Source organism: Lagopus leucura, unplaced genomic scaffold, assembly GCF_019238085.1.
Source record: "Lagopus leucura isolate 7727_CA_CO unplaced genomic scaffold, USGS_WTPT01 Super-Scaffold_100004, whole genome shotgun sequence".
Lineage (NCBI taxonomy): Eukaryota > Metazoa > Chordata > Aves > Galliformes > Phasianidae > Lagopus > Lagopus leucura.
The window spans coordinates 17,008,290-17,024,276 of NW_024962264.1; the positions used below are offsets into that span (position 1 = coordinate 17,008,290).

At 35.9% G+C, this 15,987-nt stretch overlaps 1 protein-coding gene across 3 annotated transcripts in view; it reads left to right on the forward strand.

The window, feature by feature from the left end:
- GRID2 (glutamate ionotropic receptor delta type subunit 2) overlaps positions 1–15,987 on the forward strand; it is a 685,707-nt gene that overhangs the window by 464,216 nt on the left and 205,504 nt on the right. For all 3 annotated transcript variants that reach the window (XR_006178913.1, XR_006178914.1, XM_042871543.1), the window contains exons 5-6: positions 6,694–6,747; positions 13,477–13,650. Coding sequence is in view for 1 of the 3 variants with exons in the window: in XM_042871543.1 (XP_042727477.1) it covers positions 6,694–6,747; positions 13,477–13,650 (228 nt within the window). In the remaining 2 variants the exon portion in view is untranslated. The remainder of the gene's footprint in view (positions 1–6,693; positions 6,748–13,476; positions 13,651–15,987) is intronic.

The window sequence follows — 15,987 nt, forward strand, 5'->3', positions numbered from 1 at the left end:
TACTGTTTGAAGATCCATTTGCAGTATGGCAGACAGCTCCAGGTGCTCAAGATAGTCAAACCACTTTTTCTTCAGTTAAAGGAAATGTTAAGAAATGTCATCCTAGTTCCTATGCTTGCTTCAGATTTTTGCACAGTGGGAGCTCCCTGCCTCATGTAGCTGTGCAGGATGCCCAATTTTTGTCATATCTTAATGATCAAAAAATGCCAATCCTTAGCAGAGATAATTAAGTCACGGCACATACTTGCTTATATAATACAGAAATGGTGATTCTAAAAACTTGATCTATGGAAAGACACAGACACCAAGTCTAATGATATTGGACATAAGCAGTTTAGCAATCTTCCAGCTGGAATAGTGCAGTTCAGTTTACAAGTGAGTGTAATTGGGGTATATTGTACACAGAGGTTGTTTGGAAGAGGTTAGTACTGAGTTTATGTTCCAGCTCAACTCTTGGGTAAACTAACTAAAAAATCACTTTATAAATGATTTCAGTACTAGTCAGTTCGAAAACAAGTAATTTTGCAATGCCATCTGCTGTCTTCTGTAAAAAAAAAAGAAAAAAGAAAAAGAAAAACTCATTTGGCTTGGTGGTGGTTCCATAGAAAGAACAGACTTCTAGTCTCTACCACAGCTTCTTATGGGGCAGAAAATTAACATGAAGTTCAGTTCTATTTGGAGACATTTCTTCATCATTTTGAGAAATGAGTCATGATGCCAGAGTGGCTATCTGTAGAGCAGTCCCAGCTGTAGCAAAGCTAAAATTGGAGCCTAGGAGTTGTTTGAAATACAGGAATACAGGGAATACAGGAAACAATTGAGGTGAGGAAATACTGTGTGGATCTGTCCATCCACGCAGCACTGCTGTTCATTAGATGTTTGCAGGAAACGTTCTAGATACGGAGATGAATTTTGAAGGCATGGAAAACTTTACCTGTGTTTACTTGGTAAGGGCTCTGTTCTGTGTATCTTATACAGGATATATAGGACCTTTATAAGACTATATTTGTAAGCAAGAAGGGATGCAGAAAACTTTTAATGCTATCTTCTATTAAACTGGATGTTTCTTTTGTTGGGCAGGTATTTTTCTTGCTTGTTATTCTGAGAAATATTATTCTGAGAAGTAATGAGGATTATCGTGAGAAAAGCTTGCATGCTGGCAATGCTGCTGCTTTATTTATTTCTTATTTATTTATTTTTGGAATGTCTTACATTTAGCCCATTTGGAGGTTTGAGTATGAACAATAGAAATAGTTGTGATAAATTGTCAGCCTCTTCCAAAGATGCAGGAGTTCTGAAGTTACTGCCAGTTGACAGATGGTTTGTCCTTGCTTATTGCTTGTCTTCTTGACAGCATTTTTCTGCTCTATGCAAAATTTCCCTTGGTGTGCAGTTGAATTCTTTAGAGAAAGAAAATTATATTTTGCTTCATCCATTTTCTTGTTCACTGATTTGACTAAATGGAACACCTTCCTCAAGAAGCAGAAGTTTGATTTATTTTAATAGATTAGAAAAGTGTTAGGAAAGCTGCTGAAGTTTGACTTGAGCATTTCTGAAGTTACAAAGATGTTAACAATGATACTTTATATCTATTGCTGTGGACTTCTATGACTGTATGAATGGCACTCAATGCTCGACAGCTGTATTATTTGCTGCAGGAGTTATGCAGCTAATGACAGTATTTTCAAACACTCCAGTGTGAACTTTCTGGCTGAGCAGGCACTGAGTAGGTGGAGAGGAAATCTTTTTAGTTTTCCCCCAATATCATGCAATCTGTTTCAGAACTGTCCTGCTCAAGTGCTGCTTTGATTCTTACCAATGGAGAATTATGTGATTTGGCAATAAAAATTAGCCAAATACTAGAGGCGTATAAATGAAAAAATGCTGATTGAACAACAACAAAAAAAAGTTGTTATTTGAAGTCGGTGGCTATATTGTCTGTCTTCTGCATATTCTCCAGAATTGATTTAGTTCAGTGAGACAGGAATGCGTGAGCCACTGTCCATCAAGCTGCTAGGATGCAACTTCATACTGAGGTTCTTCTACTTCTGGATGATCCTGCACAGTGAAGACCCTCATCAGAAGTGCCACCTCAACAGCACAAAATGCTTTATTTAGTATTGCTTTTGTTGCAAGCATCAGAAAGGCAGCCAGCTAGTTTCAAATATTTATTCTCCCAGTAAATAGATATAGCCTGAACTTCACAACAGTTGATATGGAGTTAATAAGATTCTGCTGCTTCTAACTGCTGCTTTTCATTGCAGTTAAGAAAACAAAATACATTTGGAAGCATAAAAACAGCTATGTTGGGTTGGACTAAAGATTCCTTTGATATCTCATCTCCAAAAGAGGCAGTAAGTGAATGCCTAAGGAGAAGTAAGAACAGAGTAAGCACAGTTTCTCAGCTACCAGCTATGTTTAGGTTTAGAGACACTGTTGGGTTGAATATAGCTTTGTGTGTTCAGTAACCCACAGGTGGATTGCTGTACAATTTCCCCTAGAGTTAGCATGAAAAGAGAATTTGTGAATGTGTGCATGGTTTAATTCTATTTTGAAAAGGGCAACTCTCTGCCAATAAATATCTTGTAGGATTCAGCTGGAATGCACACTGTAGTTTTTATCAGTTTTGTCTTAAGAGGTGAGCTGTATAAACAATACATTTCCCCACCTTCTGTCTTGTATGGAAATTTCTAATCTCTCCCTGGCCTTTCTGGAGTGCACAGCAGGGCTCCTTGTCACACACAGCAGAACAGGTAGATGAATCTGAAAATCGCATTGTATTCAAATATTGGAGGTTTTGAGGTTTCTAACTCCTACGAACTTCATCAAATTGTTATTGCTTCTAATATTCAGGATATCTGATTTATTTTACATTATTGCCCCTGTGTCTTTGCAAGTGGTATTTTGTATAGTCATTATTTGCTGGCACAAAACATAAATCCATGCCAGATCACAATGTGTGAATTTCAGCCAGAAAAAAAAAAATTGTCTCTCAGATAACAGATACATTTCAACTTTTTCAATATATTGGTCATATGAAACTTCTGAACAAGTTCATCACATACATCTGTTGAAGCTACATTCTATGTACCTTTTGGTTATAATCAATTTTAGCAGGACCAGACACACTTTTGTTGTTGTTGTTGTTGCTGTTTGTTTTTGCTGTTTTCTAACTGCTGTGTTATTTGTTATCATCCCTTTTAAGGGATTCTGCAGTGGCTTTCAAAGTAAACAAGTAGGCAAGGTCGGTAGATAGACAAAGGCATTGTGGAAGACTGTTTCATAACTGTAAAGGTATGCCATGTCAAGTTATAACTGTTTTGCTGACAGATAATTGGTCTAGGCTATGTTGGTGCAAGCTTTTGGTTTATTTATTTATTTTGCATTGATTTCATACAGTCTGGAACTTGTAAGTGTGTGCATAGTAAGTGCTGATTGAGAGAATCTTCTGACAGTCACATTATGAATGTAATCATAAATTGTTCATATTTGAAGAAAACTTTAGGACTGAACAACCTCTTCCCTCAAGTGTCAAAACCAAAGGGCGCATATTTATTTTCTGTAAAACAGAGGTTCTGTTTATTTTCTTTCTACACTGAAAAACGTAAAAAGCACAATAGTTGTAAAATACCGGAAGGCCATTACTGATGATAATGAAAATAATATAGCGCCCTGCAATTCATATAGACATAGTGAGAAGGTGTCAATTAACTGAATAATATTGTCTATACTGGGCAGTGAGAGATGCTCAGAAGTGAGAAACTGAGACACATGATCTTGATCCTGATGAAATGGGCAGTCCTGAAATAATTGAATGCTAGATCCAAGTTTAGAAATAAATACACTTTATAAAAACAAAACAAGCAAACAAACAAAAAAACCCAATAACAACAAAAAACACACAATAATAAAAAAGACTTCTTGGAGGCAAAGTTATTTGCATTTTTAGGCAACTACTTTTGATACTAGTACTATCTTTGTGTGGATGGGTTAAGGAAAATACCAAAAAAGCAGCTTACAATAGGATGAAAGGAAAAGTGAATTCTAAAATTGTGGGCTATTCATAGCCCATCTAAACTTAGAATATATTAGTTTGAATGTCTCTGAGTACGTTTCAAGTTTATCTCAGGCTGACATAAGCTTTTTGAAAATGGCTTTAATATTAAGTAGATTCATGAATGCATAAAACTTTAATGGATAAAACATGATTTTTCAGCTGAGAAATTTCAGTTGCAATGGAAAAATGAGTATTTTTCAACTTAAGATTTGCAAATTACAAGTAAATCTATCACAGGTAGCCTGAGCTATTTGAGTAACTAGTGAGACCAATAAGCTTCTTCCAGAATCCTGCTCAAGTTGTCTCTGAGCTGCACTGAATAACAGTGCTGATTCTTAGAACCACACTCTGTTGAAAAGGCTTTTTCTAATTTAAATATGATAGCCTAGACAAAGTAGTCACACAAAACCAAATCCTTTTAAAGAAATTACCTGAAACTCAAGATTCAATTGAGTAGCATTTTGAGGCAGAACAAGAGCTGAGGAGTCCCTCACGCAGCACAATCATTTTTGTTTCCCTAACCTCACCACAAGCCTTGAATCTGAGGGTATTCTCCTGGTAGGCTGTCTCAGAGCCAGTGGGAACCTTGGGAGGCCTTATCTGGAGAAGTGTAGTCAGGGTAATTTTCTGTGGACAATGTAAGACAGCATCAAAGGAACATGGCAAAATGCGCTGTTGTTATCACATAGAAAGAGTAACAAACCAAAATGCTGAATAAAGCAAGGACCTTGCTCCTAAGATAAATAATTTTCCATGAGCACACTAACAGTGATGGCCTTCCTTTCTCCCAGTTTCTGGCACCATGAGAGTTTCAAATAGGATCTCAGCTCATATACTGCTGCTCTTGGTTTTTTTCCCTAGTCTCTCTAGATCAGAATTTCTAATCTTGCCTGTCATTGTACTAAATAAGCAGTGACCCTGATTCTAATGGCCTCTGAATTAATAATGAAGGTTATCAATATGGAGTCTTTAAATAAATTGCAGCCATCCTTGGCAACTACTTTTCTGTTTGTCATTGTTAAAAGGCAAACATGCTTGCTATGCATTAATCTAAGTAGCAACAGACCAGCACCAGTCACCCACAAGAACTCCTCCAAAAGTAATGCCTCCTGTTTTAATATGTTGGCCTGCCATGTCAGAGATAGATGGTGGTGGTATGGCAGTAGAGGTTGAACCTTCCTGCAATAATTCCATTCCTTTTTTTTGCTGTGTGACAGACGGCAGCAGAGGAGCTGTCTGGCAAAATGGTGTCTGACGTGGAAGTGTGTATGAAGCAAAGGTGTGTCTTTGAATTACTCCATGTAGAAAAAATAGTACCTACATACACTGATGGTTACTGAACATTTATGATGATCAAAGGAATGTGAGCACAGTGAGGTGGTGGATGTGTTTCTGAAGTGGTGACAACAACAGCAGGTCACTTCTGCTGCTGCAGCCTTTTACCAGTATGCCATGCAAGCTCTTGTGTTCATTACTGGTGAAAATGCATAGCTAACAGAGGTGACTATGTTGATAGTGTTTTGTAGCTAAGAATTTGCCCTACCAAATAGTATGCTTTTTGTATAAGTTGTAGTTTCCATGGAAATAAAGAGGAAGCATTACTTTCAGAGCAACCTATTTACATGAATTTTCTAACATTGCAAGTTTCAAGGCCTGTTTCAATTTTTGTCTTTGTATTTTATTTTAATTTTTTTCTGAGATTAAACGCTGTTTTAGATATTCACCGGTTTTAAATGGTGAATCAAGTTGTATACATTGATTATAAAAACAAAATTGGATTGACTTATTTAAAATAATTTCGGAGTAAATGTCAAATCAGTTTTATTTGTTTAAAAAAAAAAAAAAAAAAAAAAAAGTAAGCCTTTTCTATAGATTTCCTGGTACTTTTCTTCTTTACTGTGAATCAAACATGGCTTTCCACAAGAGCAGTGAACTCAAGAAGGGATCTCAAGGGAACTCAAGAGGGATAATGTTGAGAGAAAGAAAAATTAGGTAATAAAATTTCAATCCAGTACAAAGGTATCTCCTAGAATAATTTTTAGCAAGGAAATGAAGGTGATGGTGGGAGAAGGATTAGAGGCATTCTCTGCAGATAGCTAGGGACAGGCCACTGTCTATCATCCCAGTAACAGCTCTCTTTTTCAAGAGAAACTCTCTCCCCGCTTTGTGTCTCCATGCATCTCAAGGTTGTTGGCTCTTTTTGCTTGTTTTTATTTTTTAATTTTTAATTCAGAGGTTTCCATGTCATAGGCATACACTAGAAAGGCAGGAGTGCAGAAATTTGATATGAGTTACTTGATATTCATTTTTGGCCTTCCTCTCTGTTGCTCTCTCTCCGCACAATATTAAGGCAAAAATAATTTCATTTTCTCCTCAGTCAACTGAAACATATTCTATTCAGTGATGCCAGCAGTGAAGCGTATTTTTCAACTTTAATCAGCAAGTCAAACAATAACACAAATGCTTCCACAAAATTTTGCTAAAGGTTCCCTCCCTTCAATTGAATAACAAAGGTCTTGAAGAGCATGTGCTTCCATTTTTGTCATTTGCAGAGAGAATCTATTTAAGTTTTTTTGTTGTTGTTTTCTGGTTTTCATAAGCAAGCTGACTGATAGCTCGTTTGTTCTCTATTTCAGGTCGTGGAGACTAATTTGGTTGCTTTCGACTGTCACTGGATCATTATAAATGAGGTAACTGTCAAGTGAACATTGTTGTGAAGTATGAATCCTGTTTTCAGGCTTACAGACAAATATTCACACTGGTCTTGCCTTTGCCAGCAGGAAGCAGTAGCTACAACAAAGTTCAGGCCCTGCTGAGAGGGTGAACATTTAACAGAAAGAGAATGCCAAGTCTTTTGGTTTTGCCGTTTCGTTCTTGCCTATTTTAAACAGAAATGCTTAAATGAATAAATGAAAAATAAACTGAACAAAAAAATTTTCCTACCGAGTACTTGAACTGACAATTTTAGAGGATTTCCTTAAGATCATTTCTCATTCATAATGGATCTTTGTACTGAAGTGCTTTTGTTTCATTCATATTTCATTTACTTTTCTTATTTAAAAAAAGAAATTAGTAATCCGATCTTTCCCTTTCCTGTAAATATTCATCTGGAATTCAGTAATGATTGGTACCCAAAACCATAGGTATCATTAGAAGACTTTTTGGTGGACTCCTGAACCAGATCATATATCAAAGTTCCTGAAGGAAAATAAAAGAAAAAAGGAGCTCCTAATTTTAAACTGTGAAATAGGTTCTGCTATGAACGCTTGTCAGCTAAAATATGGCAAGTCAGTGTGAAGTAGCTTTGCATATGAAAACTTTGGAAAGTGCAGTTGTGCTAGATTTGAAGGCATTCACTTTGTCTTTTGTTTTCTGAAAAGCAATTTAAGTCCAGAATGGCTGAATTCCCTGAGGAGATAACGCTACCCAGTGTGTAAATTGTACATCTCCTGCATATTCTTAAAACTAAAGATAGCTTGGAGAAATTGCATATGAATTCTAGATCTACTCTGGATTTACTGTGCTCTTCTGTTTTCATACTTTGCTACTAGTTTTTCACTAGTAGTCTAAAAGCTTTCAAAGCTTTTTTTTTCAAGGTAATAATAAGTTTCAGCTTTTTGCAGTGAGAGCATACTTTGTCTTTCTCCTTTAAAAGAGCGAACTTTTAGTCAACATTCTGTGGAGAGAATTATGCCTCATTAAGTGCTGTGAAGACAACCGAGGTTCAGCAGAAATTATTGCTTTGGGCCCTGCATTTCCCCTGACCAGTAATTTTCCTTGTTCTTCAGCACTGAATGGGGTGGGTCTCTCTGGCTCAGAACCCAACTCTAAGCTACAGATGGTCACATGAACTGCACACAGACATTTCCTTTTCTGCCAGATTAAACTAGAAATTATTTGTCATCAGTGGAATATTGAAGTGGAGTTGATGTGCACTCTTCTGAGTTAAGAGTTACTATTTTTTAAAAAGATATGAACAAAGTCTCTATCAGTAGAAGACAGGTGTATGCATCAGTATCAATAAAGTTCCCAGACAGACTGGGAGTAGGTACTTTCTTTTTTTATATGTCCACTCCTCCACTCTAAAAACTGAAAAGAAAACCAAGAACCTCCTATTACACATACTTTCTTTATGTTCTGTATTCAAAAATTAGTGTCTTTATGGAAGAAATTTTGCTTTCTGAGCATTGTTGACTGTACATAGGAGTGGATTAAACAGCACAGCAATAGAAGTAGTTACCACTTTAAACTGTCTTCTCTGCTCCAAAACTATTCCTTTCCACAGCTAGTAGTGCTGAGTGATGTATGCAGAAACATGCACCACCCTTTCGATGCTTTATACTCTTGTATGCAAAATGGTGGAAGCTGAAATTAAGTTCATTCTAACTAGCCATGCTATAAAAACATAGTCATTAAAATCTTTTTTGTATTCCATTCAGTCATCCCTGCTGTCATCTGTGGAGGACAAGAACACATTTAACACCATGCAAAGTTAACTCTTCAGCTATCTCAGCTTAATCTTTTTCTGGACCTAAATTCATATCCCCACTGAAGCAATTTACTGTCAAGCTCTGTTTGTTGATTCTAGGAATTGAACTCAGTGATCCATGTGGATCTGTATGATTTCAATGATTTCAAAATGTTCAATATTTTGTGGATGTAAAGATCAGATTAGTAATAAAGTTTGTAGATAATGATACGAAATGAAACGAAAAAATGTTTTGCCCTATTCTTCTTTTAGTTTGTAACACTATGTTCAAATTAAATAGAAATAGAAATATTTCCTGAATGATGAATGTGACATAATATAACTTATTTATTGCAACATTTTGCAAGTTCAGTATTAAGATCACAACACCACTACTTCAGCAGAAGTGGAGTAATATCCAGGACTTCAGTACATAAAATTGCTGGCTTGACATCCAAAACTAATCCATTTGATATGATTGTCCTTTAACTATTGATGACTGTAGTACTTCCATGTGTCTGTGAAGTGATCTGAGAGCTCTGCCTGGTTTTCTGCAACATAAATCTTCAATAGTGAACTTTCACACATCCATGGTTGTGTGCCTCTATTAGATAGATCACTTACAGTTATTAACTACAACAGTGCTTCTCTTGCACCCGATAAGAAAATTTAAGATACCTTAAAATACAGTGAAAATCCATTGTTTGTCAAAATCCATATATGACAAATATTTCCTTGCAGTAAGGTACCACAATAAGCTGTATTTCTTTCCATGACTGCACTAAGCGATTACGGTGTGCTTACTGAGTTTAATAATATGGTAGGAAATACCACCTTCAGTTCTGTGATCGTGAATCTGCCTGGGTTTTTGAGGCAACATCTGTTATTTTAGTCGCTTGCTTTAAATATAATAATGCCTTTAAAGAATTCCTTAATTTTTATTGTCACATTAGATGCTATTTTAGGTAATACAGAAAAATTGCTTGGAAACTGTATCAAAATGGAATTGCATGTGTGGGAGGAGGAATGTTGTTCCTATAAAATGAAATAATTTGCAAAAGCATAATACATCTTATTAGTCCTTTACAAATAACACAAATCTCTTCTGCCTGATCATTGGATTCTGTTGAAGAACCACTCTCCAAATAAGTATTTCTCTTTCTTCGGGGCTTGAAAGCAGATGGTACAATTCTGTACTTAAAATTTGTGAGAGTCATAGATTTGAATGTAGTCATGATCAAATATGCCTTTAAGAAAGACATGAAAATTGATTTTGCGCTCTCCCTTTCTGTTTTTCTCTGTTGTTTTTTTTTTGTTTGTTTGTTTGTTTTTGTTTGGTTTTTTTTGTTGTTGTTGTTGTTTTCTTCTGCACAGTAGTAAGTGTAACCTTAAAAATCCCAGGGTAGTAAAATATTTCCTTACAACTACTAAATCACTACTGCACAGTAAAATAAATTTTATTTAGTGGGCCTGAAGAAGGGACACTTGCAGAATGATTTCTTTATGCTCTTTTTTAATTAATGTTTCTTTTTTAAATTAAAATCAATTTCTGTCTCAAGCATTTTGCTTTGTTAAAGCATTCAGGGGCATCTTACTATGCTCAAGGCTGCCACCAGTTCTCCACTATTATTATTTACTCTAGGAGAGTCTGAAACATTTTACAATGTTTACAGTAACCATAGAGAAGGTAGAAATATTAAAGCCACTAAAAAGTGTTGATAGGTTTCTATCTACGACAATATGCACAACTGTGACCAACAAGAGTTAAAGTAAAACTGGAACAAATGCACAGAAAAGCTCATTTTTGTAAGAAGAGTCGGCCAGGTAGCCTATGAAAACAAAGACTGAAAGGATATGTGCTCTCTGTTTATATATCAAGTGTGAATAAATGTATCCTTCTAAAAGGCTAGAGAGGACAAGTTTGTCACACAAGTAAATTAGTTCAAAAGTTCCATGAATCAAGTAAGAGCAAAATTAAGATTTGGAATTACCAGAAGCATCAGAGTATGAAAGAACTCCTTCAGGAAGAAGTATGGGAGAGTTTATGGGAAAAGATATAGTGATAGGTTTACCTGTAACGACACAGGAGAGATCTGGAAAAATACAGAAAGGGTATAGCACACATACTAGTTCAGCTTGGTCTCCAGGTGACCAGTATATGTCTTGCTTCTCACTGGAATATTTTCCTGATACATTGAGATGATCCTCTCACTTCAATTTTTTCCATCTGTGCAGACCTATGCATTTTAAATTGCAGACTTTTCTTTACTAACGTGTGTAGTAGGATGAAATGGTCATCTAATTTCTATTCATGTTCAGTTTGGAAAAGGGCAGTCTCTCCTTATTCTGAGTTCAGACATTCAAAGAAAGGTTCGAAACTTTATCTTGGGCTTTGGATTTTTCTAGAAAAGCCCACAGAACCAAGCCTAAATTTATACAGGTGTCAACTCAGTTCAACTTGGCCAACTTTGTAATTTTTTTTTGACATTTTGTGCTTGTATAACAGATCATCTGCCATCCTTCTATCATTATACTGTATCCTACTTTGAAGTGCAAATGGAAATTGTTTCCTCTCATACAATAGTTACTTTATATAGTTTTCTTAAGTCAGATCCAAAATTCACAAATGAGAGATGATATTGAAGAGTCATTATATAAAAGGCTCATCGCTCAGCTAGTGCCAAATTTTAAGAAATTGCAAAGAAATACATAGCAAATGGCAGAAGTTGAGTCTGGGTTTGTATGGGATTGCTTTCCAGTTAACCTAAAATCTGAATTTGTGATATAATCAGTAGAACTCACAGCATTTAAAATGATAGTTGTTATTCTATTGATGCCTATATTTCCTTAGTACCACAAGAAAATCTCTTTGCTGTGTGGATTCTGCTATTAGTTCCCAGGTGTTGTATAAAAATATAATAACCTAAAGCTTAAAGTGAGAACTTTCTAATTAAAATGCACGAAAATGCTGATTACATATTAAAAAAAATTACTCTTTTAAGAGAGAAAAGATGAATGTTTAACCAGATGAAAGTCAAAATCTTTTCTGAAGTATTATTTAGCACTGTAGAATTGCTATTCAGAAATCTTTTTTTTTAACGTTGTTAAAACTGTTCTAAGAGTCTTGCTATTACAGATGTGTAATGAAACCAGACTAAATTTGTAAATGCTTCCAGAAAGGACATAGTTTAAAATCTAGATAAGATTCTTGAATTCTTGTTTATGATTATTGGAAAATATTTTTAAAAATTGCATGCTCTTTGCTAAAACAGCATTTTTTTAACCTCACAGCCAGCAAAATGATACAAACTAAGTGAAAGGACAGCATCTTAAGCTGAGAGAAATCATTATCTATGGTACATTAAGGATTAATCGACCAGAAATGGAAGATATTACAGTGGACACAGCTGATACCATGTGTTATTTTTGTTTGCAGGAAAATCTATATTTCATAAGGAACATTAATAACAGATGAATTCAAAAACTATGACAATCTGTGAAAATGAATAAAATATTTATATTGTAGTCAAGAGAGCTGAAGTTAAAATTTACATCTCGTTTGTTTTTCTTCCAAGCTTTAAAGAAAACAAGTTAATCCCAGTATGCCCAAACCTGTTGTTTCAAACTAATTCATTTAAAGAACATTAACTGAAGCCCCAAAAAATACATCAATAAGTGCCAGAATAGTTGTCTTAACTTTTGAAGAGATGTGTTTTTAAAAACCTTGGCCATCTTTTCTCAATAAAGAAAGTTCACTTTAGAATCTGTCGCCTGGTTTCTTCTAAGAAATGAGCATGCATTAGAACTTTAGATGCAGGAATGACTACAGTGTTTAGTTATAGGCATAACAGAGCAGAAAACTTAAATTCTTTCAGAAGTTAAAAGCTAAAAATACGAAATTGAGAATCCGACATTCAATACGCTGTGGCTGTATGCAAAGGTATTTTAAATGAAGGCTGTTAATGGGAGCAACTCTAGAACTTCCACTTATTGGGTTGAATCTCCCAAGTTTAAATATCTGGAACGTTTTGGGGCATCAGCCTCTGATATTAAAGTAGATTATGGACAAACAATTCAGTATGATGAGAAATAGTTTTACTTCGAAGGCTGAGCAGTTTTATAGATTATTACTCCTGCTTTGCAGAAAAAAAATAGACATAGGATTGCCTTGAAAATTGCCAGCTAAGTTAATTCAGTCCTTAGAAACAGCCTGTGTTTATCTAAATACTAGGATTTTATGTGTGGGCTGGAGCCAGCTGTGGTTGTCCCTGAGCCCTGCCTGTCCCTGCATTTCCTCAGGGCCACATTTTTCAGTGGTGTAAAATGCTATGTTATCAAGCTGCAGGAACTCATACTGTATACAGGATTGTTCTTCTGATTTCCTTAACCTGCCTTAAAGTTAATCTTTCAAGCTTAATGTTTCACATATGAATGTGGGCAAATGAGTTCAAAAACTTGCACATTCTTGACATTCTTTTTCTAGGAAATATACACTTAAGAACTGAATAATTGTCAGTACCTTCACAGAGCCTAACTAATCCTACTCTTAAAAATACATCATGCTATGACTTCCTACTGATTTATACATTATCTACTAAGAATGCTGTGAAACACTTCTAAGTAAAAGATCAGAGGCAAAAGGATAGGAAGAGGAAACCCAAAATGAAACAACTAAGCCCAATTACATCTACAGAGATTCTGTGAGGTGTGGGTGCGGTATATTTTACAACAATTTTTGCAGTTGTTGAAAGAGTGGTAGTCAGTTCTCTTAATGAGCTAACTATGTTCTTCTTTTGTATGTTCTTCATGAGGCTATGGCTGAGCTCGGCACTAGCCTTGTAACAGTCACACATCTCTTGATGCTCTCAGTTTATTTTTCATTTATGATGAGCTAGTAAAATGTCTGTATTTTAACTTTTATGCATATTGTTTTCCTTGCCTTGTCTTCCAGGAAATCAGTGATTTGGACGTGCAAGAACTGGTGAGAAGGTCAATTGGAAGGTTAACAATTATTCGACAGACGTTTCCTGTCCCTCAAAACATAAGTCAGCGCTGTTTCCGTGGCAACCACAGAATATCTTCATCACTGTGTGATCCAAAGGACCCTTTCTCCCAAAGCATGGAGGTAGTTTACATACTGCTATATCCCCACCTGGGAACTGTCTTTGTAGATAACTTCAAGGTTTTTCCCCAGAGGCTTAGTTAATTTAATGTTTATTTTTCATTTCTTTTCTGTCATGCAGTTTAATGGTGACTGAGGAAAGTAGTTGGGTGGGAATAAGCAACAGTTCAGATGGACAAAAACTCATGCACTACCCAAGTAAAAAAAAAAAAAACAAGTAAAATAAAAATAAAAAATTAAAGAAAGTCACCTGATCTCCAGGCAGCATAGTAATTTTGCTACCCTGCTCTCAAACTCAAACTTCTTGCCAATGGAAAAGCCTTTACTGGGGACACTCCATATCATTTGTTTTAAGTATTTTTGTGGAGGTACCTCAGTATGTGTCTGTGTTCCTAAAAGGCCTTTATTTTGTAGCTGTCAATTATAAATCCTATCAGTGATTCTGTGGTTGTAATTATAAGTTATAGTTCTGTAAATTATAAGAGCCTTCTTATCAGCAAGATCACAATTGTGAGCAAGTCCTCTCTCCCTCTCTCTCTTTCATATATCCGATTACACTTTGTCATTACAAAGCTATGGCAAATAAGAAATGTGAAACTGGCTTAAAATATCTGTTTATTTATTTATTTTGTCAAGTCCTGTGTGAACTTATGGAAAGATGACTATATTGGCACTGGTGCAGGAGGAGCATACCTGACTTAGCAGCAGTGAGAAAAGTTGTGGTGCCAAAAGGAAGGAGTGAAAGAATGGAAAAGAAATAGGAAATTTTAAAGGCAAGTTTTAACTTGCCTAAATTCACTTTAGGATGTTAAGGGGGAAGAAAGTGTGACCAGTCTTGCCATGTTTCAGGTTAGCAATGAAAGCCATTGTCTCATTAATTGCTCACAAAATAGCCAATAAACACCTATTGATGATATGAAAAGGCCATATTATACTGTACAGTGGTCTTGTTAGTAGTTTTAAAATAAACTGGCCTGTGCAAGTTCAATTGATGCACAGAATATCAGCAGAAGCTATTTAAGAGCTGTATAAAGTCTTTAAAGTCTGTGTCATTCTGTTGTGGCTGCGTGGTCCTAGGGAAAATGTTTGGAAGTCCATGGAACGTACATAGAAAGTGAGGAGATAATTACATACAGCCACTAGTGATCACAAGAAGCAGTTTTCATGAACTAAGTTACTTATTAGAGCAATGCAGAAAACAGGAATTCTGTTAATAATCCTTCCAGTACTTGAAGGGAGCATATAAACAGGTGGGGGAATGACAGTTTACATGGGTGGATAGTGATAGGTCAAGGGGGAATGGCTTTAAACTGAGACAGGAGAGGTTAGGTTAGATATTAGGAAGAAGTTTTTCACTCAGAGGGTGGTTTCACACTGGAACAGGTTGCTCAAGGAAGTTGTGGATGCCCCATCCCTGGAGGCATTCAAGGCCTAGAGCCACATCCAGTCTGGCAGTCTGGTCTAGTGCTTGGTGACCCTGCATATAGCAGGGGGGTTGAAACTGGATGGTCTTAGCAGTCCTTTTCAACCCAGGCCATTCCGTAATAATAAGAAACTTCATGTTTTGTTTGTTGCTCACTTCAGCTTAACTTTTATTTCCTCACAACAGTGAACTTATTCTAGAAAAGTTCTAGAAATCAAAAATTTGTTTTCTTCACATTGGTAAATTCTCTTTAATGTGTTAGGTGGGATTGTATTACACCTTAAGCTATTCTTCTTGATCAAGAATAGGCCATAGCTCTTTGATAGCTGTAATCTTCCTTTGAGGCCTTCATTACATTTCTGTTCAAAGGAATTACGGAAGTTTGACTTAAACGTTTGCACAGTTCAGTTTCTATGTTCTTGCTTTCCCCAAGATGGCTGTCCTTCATTAGTAGCCAAGTGAAACAATGATAAACAGTGAAAGGAAGTATCCCCTGTGTCTTCTTATGATGCACAGAATCAAATAGCTTTCGGGTTTGTTAGGTGTTTCTTTGTTCTCCCCAGCAATATTATAAATTAATTTCTATTCCAGTGGGAAGTTGGAACAGTTTATAAATTGAAATTCTAATGTTCTTCTTATGCCACTGAACTGTGACTAATCAGAAATATTCTCTGGAAATCATGAAGGGAGATTTTTTTTCTTTCCCCTTTTCTCCCCCCCCGCTCCCCCAAAATGCTCCCCCTAAAGGCTGTGTGAATAATTAATTTAGTTCAGCACCTTAATTAAAACACTGAAAAAGACCATGGTAAAGGTCTCTCATTGTGTCTCTGTGATTGTCCTACTCATAATGGCAGTTTCTATAAATTTGTGTTGCTTTGTAAGCCTCAGAAAGCACAGGAAGTTTGCAAAGTTCACTA